We start from the raw sequence: 12981 nt of genomic DNA on the forward strand, positions 1-12981 counted from the left end.
AAACTAATATGAAACAACAGGGATTGGTCAAATAGATCTCTACAATGGAATGTTATTAGAAAAGGTGTGTGGAACCAGAATTTCACACACCACTGATGGCTGTATAAATTGGTACATCTCCTTTGAAGGGCAATTTCTTACTATCTACCAAAGTTACAGACGTATGCATATACATACCCCTTGACTCAGTAATACTCGCGAAATTTAGCCTATAGGAGTATATATATAGACAGACATATATACAGGTTATACAAAGTCTTCTTTTTTAAAATCCTATCATTGTTTATAATATTACATAATAAATATATCCAACAATGAAAGACTGATTACATAAACCACGGTACCACATCCATACCACAAAGAGGCTATGAAGTGGTAAGGAAAGACACTGCAAAGTAAAAAGGGGATGTGCAGACAGAATGGTATGATCAGTACACTAACTTCTGCATAAAAAAGCAGGAAGTGTATTTTTCTTTGGTTTTATTTTCACAAAATAAAACACTGAAAGGAATCATAAGAAACTAAGAAGAGTACGTACAAGTGTGGAGAGAGGGTGAGGAAAGATACCCAGAAATGGGCAAATGGAAACAAAAGGATGGCAGGGAGACTGCCTGAAAACCTGTTTTTTTTAAAAATTGTAATTCTGGCAATAGGCTTTTTACTTATTTATTTTTTTTGTTGTTGTTAAATTTTCTTTATTTATTTTTGGCTGAGTTGGGTCTTTGTTGCTGCACGTGGGCTTTCTCTAGTTGCGGTGAGCTGGGGTTACTCTTCGTTGCAGTGCACAGACTTCTCACTGCAGTGGCTCCTCTTGTTGGAGAGCACAGGCTCTAGGTGCACGAGCTTCAGTAGGTGTGGCACATGGGCTCAGTAGTTGTGGCTCACGGGCTCTAGAGCATAGGCTCAGTAATTGTGGTACACGGGCTTAGCTGCTCCACGACATGTGGGATCTTCCCGGGCCAGGGCTTGAACCCATGTCTCCTGCATTGGCAGGCGGATTCTTAACCACTGCGCCATCAGGGAAGCCCTGGCCACAGGCTTTTTAAAAAGGGGTAATTAGAAAGTTTTTATCTTGCCAGAAAATACAAAAATTAAAACAGTACCACACCAACCAATGCAACAATATAAATGAATCTTATAGCATTATGTTGAGTGGACATAAAAGCATACAGGACGTAATTCCATTTATGTGAAGTTTAAGAATAGACAAAACTAATTGATGTGATAGGAATAAGAGGAGTTACCAACCCCTAGGGGATACTGACTAAGAGGTATAAGGAAACCTTAGACACTGGAATGTATGATATCTTGATTTAGAGGCTGGTTACAAATGGGCTTATACGTGTAAAATTTCACCAAGCCATACAATTAAATTAGTGCATTTAATGTACTTTACTGTGTGTGTATAGATATACATTACACTTCAGTAAAAATTTTTAACAATATCAAAATTGTTTTTGAGAAATATTTAATGTGATAAAAAGCCTATATCATGTTAAATCAAAAAAGGTAGAATTACACTGATAAGGACTACAATCATACTTCTGAATTAGAATAAGAAGTAGGAAGAGGAGGAAAGGATTAAAGAAAATACACGAAAAAGGTAACTCAGAATGGCAGAATTTTCTTTATACTTCACAGTATTTTCAAAATTATTTAATTAAAATAATCATATTCTTTGAATTCAGAAAAAGTACCAATTAACCTGGGGTTTGAGGACATAACAGAAAAAATAAAGATCTACAACTTTAATTAAAAGAGCCTTTAAACATTTAAAATACAACAACGTTGGTACAAACTTAAGTGAGTGACTGACTACAAAGGACCAGGTTAACATCCAAACAGTGTGCAAACATGGCCTGTTTATTTTACAAAGTACAAGATATCCAGAAAGGGGAGGGAAAAAAAACAACCCTAAAAATCCCTAAGAAGGCAGAGAAACCATTGTGCCGGAGATTCAGAGACAGGAAATTAGAAAATTACACATTTTCTCACAGATAATACAAAAGGACTGAAATCTGCTTAAAACTCTTAAGGCTCAACTGTTGAGGTGCCTTTGCCCTGGGGGTTCTTATCTTAAAGATTTTAAAATTCAAGAAAGGCAGTACAATTTAATTATGAATGTCAGGATGTACCTACCCCAATGTGTAGGGAAGAAGTAAATTTAGTAGGTAATTGCTCCTTTAGTAAGTTTAGTAAGATACCACCCCCCGCACCCCCAAACAATCCACTATTAGCTGTATGGAGAGTATCTTGTCTTAGTTCTCCACAATTAGAATTCAAATTTTAATTCTCATTTAGCACAAGTAATTAATTCTAGATTCTCTTCCATTATTTCAAGTGGAGATAATTTTTACGATATTACTTTCTAATGACCAAAAGGAAGAAAAAACACTAATCCACTCCACTGCCAGGCACTTTATTTTATCTTGCTTTATTTTCTAATTTTTAAGTTTATTATTATTTTTTTTGCCGTGCCACGCAGCTTGCAGGATCTTAGTTCCCCGACCAGGGATTGAACCCAGGCCCCGGCAGCGAAAGTGCCAAGTTCTAACCACTGGACTGCCGGGGAATTCCCCCACTTTATTTATTTATCTTATTGGAGTATAGTTGATTTACAATGTTGTGTTACTTTCTGCTATACAGCAAAGTGATTCAGTTATACATATACATATAGCCACTCTTTTTTAGATTCTTTTCCCATACTCTACTCAATACCCTGTAATGCCAGGCACTTCGGATGCAGCATCAAACATTTCCACTTGCGCAGCTGTGTTATCGGAGTGAAATCCATTCGAGCAGAATACTGCGTAAGAGCAGAGAAACCTGAGGAACAGTCTGCATCTGGTTGTGGAAGTAAGTTGAGGCAAGAATGAAAATGTGGGATTGAGTTCAGCAAAGCAAACCTGGGCAGGTGAAGGCGGGAATGAAAGGCAAAGCACAATACCTGTGACTAAAACGGCCTCCCAATAGCTTATTTCCAATAGCCTTCCTTAGGCATTTGAGTTGGGGGAACAAAGGAAAAGGAAATGAGGAATTTTCAAGTAATTAAGTACCGCAGAAAACATCAGTGTGCTCAAAATCCTATGTCTGCTATTCAACAGATGATTATTTAGTTTCATACGACAAAACATTTATTACTACAGAGAAACTATGACGTGTGAAACAACCTACAGGCTGGCTATCAAATTTCCAGGGATTCAGTGAGGAAGCATTATAAAAATAATGCCTCTTTAAAAGTTAAGCCTTTCTGGCTTTGTTGTCATCATCACCTCCATAAGCTATTACGGCTATCTTTTGTCAAATTATCCAAAGTACCCAGAACTTATTAAACCTTCATGACAGTAAAATCAGATGAGAAGCCGAAGTTCACTGGGACTCTAATATTACGGGCACTGGTCTCTCTTGAGTCAGTTTCTTAGGCTCTCAAAACCTTAAGTAAACAAATCCAACAGCCAGTGAAAACTGACACACCCAGAAACTCTCAGTGAAACCTTGACTTCACAGTTCACAATAGACTGTCCTATTCCCTCTACAGGTGGCCTTGCCTGGAGCTAAAGGTCAAAAGAAAACAATCCCCAACACCTTCACATTTTACTGGGTTGGGGGAGGGGGATGAGGAAGAAAAAAACAACAAGCAGGCTTCAAGGAGAGGTCGGGAACACGGGCACACACATACCATACCTTCTGTTTCTCCTGACTGCTTCGTCTTAGTACCTTAACTGAAAAATTTCATCTACATTCAAATTTCTTCAAACACCAGATGGAGGATGCTAGAGCTAGGAGCCTTCAAGATGATCAGTATCTTCACCCCCAACCTGACCAGCTGGACCCACCCTCAGCCCACTCCGCTCTGCTCCCACGGGCCAAAACCAACCTACCCCGGAACCAGGGTCCAGGATCCTCAACTAACCTTCATGGCAAGAAACCAATCTGCTCAAAGAAATCTATGAAGGCAGATTCTGAGGCTGCTCTCAACAACATCCTAACAGAGTATTTCTAACAAAGTTTGGAACACCCCTAAAAACGGGTTAGCTATCAGGAACATGCATTTGGGAGGTATTTTTGGTAAGAGGGACTTTCTGCACTTCAGCAAGTCGCATCATTTAGGAAGCCACCTACTGATAGGATTAACAGTATATGAAAAAAAAAAAAAAATTGCCCTAATCTCTCTCTGCCTTCACTTAAGTATTTCAATATGTCAATATCAGTACAGAATTAGTCCCTGTGATTCTCCAGGCTGTTCCACATGTAAAAAGTTTAAAGACCTGCTACCACCCCAAAAACACCGTTGCCAATCTTTTTTTTTTTTTTTTTGCGGTATGCGGGCCTCTCACTGCTGTGGCCTCTCCTGTTGCGGAGCACAGGCTCCAGATGCGCAGGCTCAGCGGCCATGGCTCACGGGCCCAGCCGCTCCGCGGCATGTGGGATCTTCCCGGACCAGGGCACGAACCCGTGTCCCCTGCATCGGCAGGCGGACTCTCAACCACTGCACCACCAGGGAAGCCCCCCTTGCCAATCTTGACCAAAGACCGTAAACATCCTGAGCACTGTATTTACTTCCAAAACAATCAGCAGGATAATAAAAAGGAAGGGGAGAGGAGATGTTTTTGTTTTCCAAAGCCACGTTATTTCCTTCGTGGTTTCTTTAAAAGCCATTTCTTCTCAGTGCCTAGATCCACTTCTTAGAAATAGAAATCTGGCTTTTACTCGTAGTAAAACCATGTCCACTCATCCCACTTTCTTAACATTCGAAGTAAAATGTGAGGCCACAACTTTTGCAATATACAAAGACAATAATTCTACAAATTAAGTTTCACAAAGCAGAATAGGTTAAATTTAGAGACAAATCTGGGGGTCTAATAAAAAACTGGACATTTACTGACTTTCTTAAAACACTTACCCACTCTTCGACATTGGGGGGCTGCTCATCATAAATACGTTCCTTGTCCCACAAAATATTTGACTTGTCATACCGGTCCATCTTTCTTCGAGTTTTCACAGCAAAGAAAATTATTAAAGCAAAAGCCACAACAACCATAAACGCCAGCACAATGGCAATGGCCTAAAAAGAGATTAAAGATAATGACATTTAGCTTTTAATTGCTTACTTTATCCCAACCCACACTCTACAAATACCTAAGGCCCTACTAAATATCTGTTGTTTAACTGCTATAAAACTGATACAAACGGTTACATTTTAGAAATATAAAACCTAGCCCAAGCTAGTTCAGCTAAGGCTAGCAACACACACACACCAACCTTGATTCACATACACACACACACAACTTTGATTCAATCCTTGGAATGAACATGAATCCCTGTTTTAGAATTATAGAAAACTAGTTCCAAAGCCTGAGCACCAAGGGGCCATATTTCCATAAACAGATGAGAATACCCAATAAATTAACTCATCACTGGTATACTTCTAAAGGGCTGGAAAATGTTATTCTCAGAAGTAGTTTTATTATTTTTTTTAACATCTTTATTCGAGTATAATTGCTCTACAATGGTGTGTTAGCTTCTGCTTTATAACAAAGTGAATCAGTTACACATATACATATATCCCCATATCTATTCCCTCTTGCATCTCCCTCCCTCCCACCCTCCCTATCCCACCCCTCTAGGTGGTCACAAAGCACCGAGCTGTCAAAAGTAGTTTTAAATACCCAATCATGCTTATAGCCTTGTTCATAACACATGTCTGGCACAACTTTTTACACTGAATGTAAATTTCAGTCTTACCATAAATTATGCAGATACACTCTAACCAAGCTATAAATTAGAGAGAATGGGCTAATAATCCTTTTAGTCTGTTAGGTTCCTGTTTTAGGTGTCTTTTGTGTGCTTACTAGAAGAGCCTGTGACAAGGAAACCCTACCACTGACAGTTCTCCTAGTGTCTGACAGGTATGTTAAGTGGTACACTGGCATGGAGGCACTTGGGAGTTCAGACAGGTACCAGGGCTCTGGCCTGGATGTCTGCTAACGGGTAAGAGGAAGCTCTCTTTGCAGCTGTCTATGTAACAGTGGTATCCTTTTTCAAAGAATACAGGTTTCGGGTAGTCAGAGGACTAAGAGGGATGTCAGTGTGATAAGAAAGGAATACCAGCCCTCAGCCCTATTTACCACAGACACTCTGAATGTCGACAACAAAACTCTGAAACCTACATTTCAGTCTTCAAAATAAAGGTAGTTATTGGAGAAGGTCTAACCCCCAAAAGGTGACTCATTCTGGTAAAAGAATGAAAATTCCTGGGTCAGTGTAAGGAGAAAAAAAAAAGGAAAAAAGAATAGTAGGTTAGAAACATTTTCTTAATTAGGATGACTCCTGGTTACTGAAAGCAAGGTTCTCCACCCCACCTGCACATTTGAATCACCTGACAGCTTTTTGAAATACTGACACAGTGAAAATTTGAAAACATTTTTATAAGAAATTAAAGAAGACCTAAGTAAATGAAAAGACACCCTATGTTCATGCATCAGAAGACTTATTGTAAAGATGACAATTCTTCTCCCAGCTAGGATTTTGAAGGATTGCATTGATCTACAAATTCAACGCAACCCTTCAAAATTCTAGCTGGCTTTTTTGCAGAAATTGACAAGCTGATCCTAACATTCATATGAAAATGCAAGAGACCTAGAATCTAGCCAAAAGAATCTTGAAAAAGAAGAGCAAAGTTGGAGGACCCCCCACTTCCCAATTTCAAAATTGATGACAAAGCTACAGCAATCAAGAAGTGTGGTACTAAATAGAACTACCATATGACCCAGCAATCCCACTACTGGGCATATACCCTGAGAAAACCATAATTCAAAAAGAGTCATGCACCAAAATGTTCATTGCAGCTCTATTTACAATAGCCCGGAGATGGAAACAACCTAAGTGCCCATCATCGGATGAATGGATAAAGAAGATGTGGCACATATATACAATGGAATATTACTCAGCCATAAAAAGAAACGAAATTGAGCTATTTGTAATGAGGTGGATAGACCTAGAGTCTGTCATACACAGTGAAGTAAGTCAGAAAGAAAAAGACAAATACCGTATGCTAACACATATATATGGAATTTAAGAAAAAAAAAAATGTCATGAAGAACCTAGGGGTAAGGCAGGAATAAAGACGCAGACCTCCTAGAGAACGGACTTGAGGTTATGGGGAGGGAGAAGGGTGAGCTGTGACGGGGCGAGAGAGAGTCATGGACATATACACACTAACAAACGTAGTAGGGTAGATAGCTAGTGGGAAGCAGCCACATGGCACGGGGATATTGGCTCGGTGCTTTGTGACAGCCTGGAGGGGTGGGATAGGGAGGGTGGGAGGGAGGGAGACGCAAGAGGGAAGAGATATGGGAACATATGTATATGTATAACTGATTCACTTTGTTATAAAGCAGAAACTAACACACCATTGTAAAGCAATTATACCCCAATAAAGATGTTAAAAAAAAAAAAGAAAAAAAAAAAAGAAAATGCAAGAGACCTAGAATCTAGCCAAAAGAATCTTGAAAAAGAAGAGCAAAGTTGGAGGACCCCCCACTTCCCAATTTCAAAATTGATGACAAAGCTACAGCAATCAAGAAGTGTGGTACTAAATAGAACTACCATATGACCCAGCAATCCCACTACTGGGCATATACCCTGAGAAAACCATAATTCAAAAAGAGTCATGCACCAAAATGTTCATTGCAGCTCTATTTACAATAGCCAGGAGATGGAAACAACCTAAGTGCCCATCATCGGATGAATGGATAAAGAAGATGTGGCACATATATACAATGGAATATTACTCAGCCATAAAAAGAAAAGAAATTGAGCTATTTGTAACGAGGTGGATAGACCTAGAGTCTGTCATACAGAGTGAAGTCAGAAAGAGAAAAACAAATACCATATGCTAACATATATATATGGAATTTAAGAAGAAAAAAATGTCATGAAGAACCTAGGGGTAAGACAGGAATAAAGACACAAACCTACTAGAGAACGGACTTGAGGATATGGGGAGGGGGAAAGGTAAGCTGTGACAAAGCAAGAGAGAGGCATGGACATATATACACTACCAAACGTAAGGTAGATAGCTAGTGGGAAGCAGCCGCATAGCACAGGGAGATCAGCTCGGTGCTTTGTGACCACCTAGAGGGGTGGGATAGGGAGGGTGGGAGGGAGGGAGACGCAAGAGGGAAGAGATATGGGAACATGTATATAACTGATTCACTTTGTTATAAAGCAGAAACTAACACACCATTGTAAAGCAATTATACCCCAATAAAGATGTTTTAAAAAAAAAAAGAAGTGTGGTACTGACCTAAGGACAGAAACACAAGTAATGGAAACAAATTGAGAGTCTAGAAATAAATCGTCACATTTATGGTCAATTCATTTTTGACCAGGTCATGAAAATAACTCAATGGAGAAATAGTCCTTTCAACAAATAATACTAAGACAACTGGATATCCACATGCAAGAAATGTTGGACCCCTTCCTTATAACATGCCCCAAATTAACTCAAAATGGATCATGGACCTAACTGTTAAAAGCTAAAATTATAAAACTCTTAGAAGAAAACATATAGGAGTAAATCTTTGTGACCTCGAATTAGGCAAAGTGTTTTTAGATACAACACCCTTTTAGGGTGCAAAAGCAATGAAGCAAAATTAAATGAGACCTCACCAAAATTAAAAAACTTTTGTGCAAAGAACATCATCCAGAAAGTGAAAAGAGAATGACAAAATGGAGAGAAAATACTTGCAAATCATATTATAAGGGACTTGTATCCAAATATATAAAATTTCTTACAACTTAATAAAAATCCAAATAGCCCAACTAAATAATGGGCAAAGATCCTGAATAACCATTTCTCCAAAGAAGATATACTAATAGCCAATAAGCAGAAGAAAATATCATTAGCTACCAAGGAAATGCAAATCAAAACCAAAATGAGGTACCACTTCACACCCATTAGCATGGTTAGACTCAAACAGACAAAAACAATGCTGGGGGATGTGGAGAAACTGGAATCCTCATACATTTCTGGTAAACGTACAATAATGCAACCTCTTTGTAGAACAATGTGACAGTTCCTCAAAAGGTTAAACGCAGAATCTCCCTAAGACCCATCAATTCTACCCCTAGGTATATACTGAACTCAAGAGACATTAAAACATAAGTTTCACAGAAAAATTCGTAACGGCCAAGGTGGAAATAGCCCAAATGTCTGTTAACTGGCCAATAAATAAAATGTGGTATATCCCCACAATGGAACGGTATTCAGCAATAAAAAGGAATGAAGTACTGGTACATGTTCTAACACGGATGAACCTTAAAACATTAATGCTAAGTGAAAGAAGCCAATCATACAAAAACACATATTGTATGAGTCTGCTTATATGAGATATCCAGAACAGGCAAAACCACAGAACAGGATTAGTGGTTTCTCGATCTGGGGACGGTTAGTGAAATGAGGAGTGACCACTAATGAGGATGGGGGTTTTTCCTGGGGTAGTGAAAATGTTCTAAGATCAACTGTGGTGATGGTTGCACAACTCTGTGAATATACTAAAAATACTGAATTGTATTTTAAATGGATGAATTGGATGGTATGTTAATCATATCTTAATAATGACACCCAGCCCTTCTCCCAGTTTCTGGTTTAAATAGAAGTGGTGCGTAGCCTCAATATTTTTTTAAACATTCCCAAAGTGAATCTATTAAGCATCCCAAGAGGAGAGCCTCTGACCCAAGGCAAGAGGGGAGAAAAAAGAACAAAACTATCCCTACCTCCTGGGGATCCACCACACAGTAGTGATACAAATATTGATCCACATAGACTCCAGCAGCTGCAGGTGTATAAAACTGGTTGCAGAGGGCATATATTTGTGAACTGTAGAGAGACCCAGATGCCTGGGCAGTTGGGTTGACTCCCAATATATAGACAATTGTGGCAATAAACACCATAACGGCCAGGACAGCACTCACTATTATCACAGTCAAATAATATCTTCTTGTTCTAGATACTTCAGCTCTTATAACGCTGGTAACAAATATCACCAATGCAGCCATGAAACAAAAGGCAGCCATGGCCAGCAGGAATCCCTTTGCCGCTCTTGGATCTGTATAGCCTCCTCCATAGCCATAACCGTAGCCATAACCATAGCCATATCCACTTCCGTAGCTACCAAAGCCACTTCCTCCATAAGGGTAGCCAATGCCACCTCCCACTAAGGTTCCATAGCCTCTGTCCCAGGCAAGAGTGGAGGCAACACAGGCAAAAATGGCAATGCACATCACGATAATAAGCATAGACAGAATCCGAATCACTCCTGGAGGAGAGGTCCATTTGTAGAAGTGGAGAATTTCATCTTCCGGGTAGAAAGAATACGCTGGCTGAGAGAGCATTGGTCGAATGTGCATCTCTCCACCATATACGTCATTGCTTGGTGCATAATGATTGGGTTTGCTGAAAAGCACATGAAAATTTTAAGTTAGCCATTTTTAGTGGTGAGCAGAAAGAACAAATAAAGTACCTGGAATAATTTGAACAAACCACTGGCAAATAAAACTATGATTTGTACTGTTTCACTGTAATGGGGCAATCTGTATCCCCCCACACCCCTACCAAATTCAAATATCAAAATCCTGACCCCCAGACTTACCCGGTGGCACAGTGGTTAAGAATCCACCTGCCAATGCAGGGGACACAGGTTCGAGCCCTGGTTCAGGAAGATCCCACATGCCGCGGAGCAACTAAGCCCATGCACCACAACTACTGAGCCTGCGCTCCAGAGCCCGCGTGCCCAGAGCCCACACACCACAACGAAGAGTAGCCCCCGCTTGCCGCGACTAGAGAAAGCCCACAAGCAGCAACGAAGACCCAACGCAGCCAAAAATAAATAAATAAATAGATTTATTTTTTTAAAAAATCCTAACCCCCAATGCGATGGTATTAGGAGGTGGGGTCTCTGGGAAATAATTAGGTCATGAGGGTGGAGCCCTCATGAATGGGATCAGTGCCCTTATGAAAGAGGCCCCAGAGAGCTCTCTCACCCCTTCTACAATGTGAGGATACAAGAAGTCTGCAATCTGGAAGATGGCCTCCACTAGAACCGGGCCGTGTTGGCACCGTATCTTGGGCTTCCAGCCTCCAGATTGTGAGAAAAAAATTTCTGTTGTTTATAAGCTACCCAGTCTATGGTACTCTATTACAGTAGCCCCAACTGACTCAGACACCCATTGAACAGTAAACATATCTGTGCACGATGCGTCAAAATCACCTGGAGGGTTTGTTGGCCCTCATCCCCAGAGTTGCTGAGTCTGCAGGTCTGGGGTAGAACAAGTTTCTAGATGCTGCTGATGCTGCCGCAGTCTGGAAACCATACATTGAGAATGACTACTTCGTTTCTACGGAACAGAGGTTCTCAAATTTTGCGGCACATTAGAATCACCTGGGGATGTATAACATCCCCAGACGGAGCACTCCAGACCAGTTAAATCATAATCCCTGGGGACGGGACCCAGGGAGTTTAGAACAGTGGTATCAGCCCTTTTGCCTTTGTGACTGAAGACCGATTCCTTCAGACTTGACACTTACAGTGGCCTCCACTGGGTCACGTGTAAATCCTGGCAGCCTCGCTCTCTTACCTAAGAATGCACATTCATTCACTTATCATTTGGTGGCTATTTACTGGAGTTGCCAGGCTGACGCCTGCTGGGCTCTGTGCTAGGCACTGGGGATACAACAGTGAACAGGACAGCCTCAGTCCAGGCCCATCACAGAGTACAGTCTGTCAGGGCAGTAAGACATTAAACGAAGCACTACATGAACTACAGCCAGTTACAGCAAGAGCTACAAAGTAGATCAATTACCAATGAGTGCTCATCAGAATGGTGGCTAATCAGATCTGATGGCTAATCAGATCAGAATCTCCTTTATAAAAATACCTTGCAAACTCCAGTAATTTAATGATAAACACACAGCTTGTAACAGACACACTGATGCGTGGACACACTGAATCTAAAACCTGTGGGCCCTGGCGAGGCAAAATTCAATTCCTAAACCAACTAAAGCCCTTTTGTTTTTGTCATTATTTCTATAGACCGCCTTCCTCACTCCAAAGGAGACGTCTTACTACTGGGTGCCACTAACCATAGGAATTAGAATTACCTGAGTACCGTAAATGAGAATGAAAAGGAAATGGAGAAACTGGAGAGAACAATGAAAATGTCAAGAAAGAAAACTCGGTAAAACATTCTACTTAGATACTTGGGCTGTTTCCATTTGGGGCTGTCATGAACAGCGTAGCTCTGACACAGTCTCCAACGTACATCCTGGTACACACAGGCAGTTTTTTTTAGGGTATATATCCAGGAGAATTTCTGGGTCAAATTTTTTTTAAAATTTTCAGCTCTACTAGACAATGTCAAACTGTTTTCCAAAGTGACGGATTCACTTATACTCCCATGAACAGTGCAATGTTCGCAGAAACATTGCTTATGATAACCCCAAGCTGCAGTGCCTACAGTGCCATGGGTAACTGTGATAGAGCCTCACAATGGAATGCTACGGAGCTGTGCTATTATGACAGCCGCTAGCCGCACAGATGAACGGAGCACTTGAAATGCGGCCAGTCCCAACTCAGATGTGCTGTGAAGCGTAAAACACAAAGTGCTCATAGTATGAGGGAAGAATGTAACATCAGCAGGAGAGAACCCTAGTATTGACTACGACTTTGAGTGATAATGATGTGTCAATGTAGGTTCCTCAATTGTAACAAATGCACCACTCTGGTGGGGATGTTGATAATGGGGAAGCTATGCATGTGTGGGCAGGGGACCTACAGGAAATCTCTGTATGTGCCTCTCAATTGTGCTGTGAACCTAGAACTGCTCTAAAAAATAAAGACTGCTAAAAAAAGAATATAAACTATCTTGTAAACCAATGTTTATGTCAATCACATGTTGAAATGATAACATTTTGGATAT

General features: G+C 40.4%; 1 protein-coding gene across 5 annotated transcripts in view; it reads right to left on the minus strand.

The window, feature by feature from the left end:
- The window catches only part of OCLN (occludin), a 48275-nt gene that overhangs the window by 25343 nt on the left and 9951 nt on the right, over positions 1–12981 (minus strand). For 4 of the 5 annotated variants that reach the window (XM_004270784.4, XM_033429959.1, XM_004270783.3 and 1 more), the window contains exons 3-4: positions 9781–10459; positions 4904–5065 (exon numbers count right to left, since the gene is read on the minus strand). In XM_004270784.4, the coding sequence (XP_004270832.1) occupies positions 4904–5065; positions 9781–10459 (841 nt within the window). The remainder of the gene's footprint in view (positions 1–4903; positions 5066–9780; positions 10460–12981) is intronic. The other variant, XM_004270785.4, reaches the window with a different exon arrangement.

Source organism: Orcinus orca, chromosome 3 (assembly GCF_937001465.1).
Source record: "Orcinus orca chromosome 3, mOrcOrc1.1, whole genome shotgun sequence".
Lineage (NCBI taxonomy): Eukaryota > Metazoa > Chordata > Mammalia > Artiodactyla > Delphinidae > Orcinus > Orcinus orca.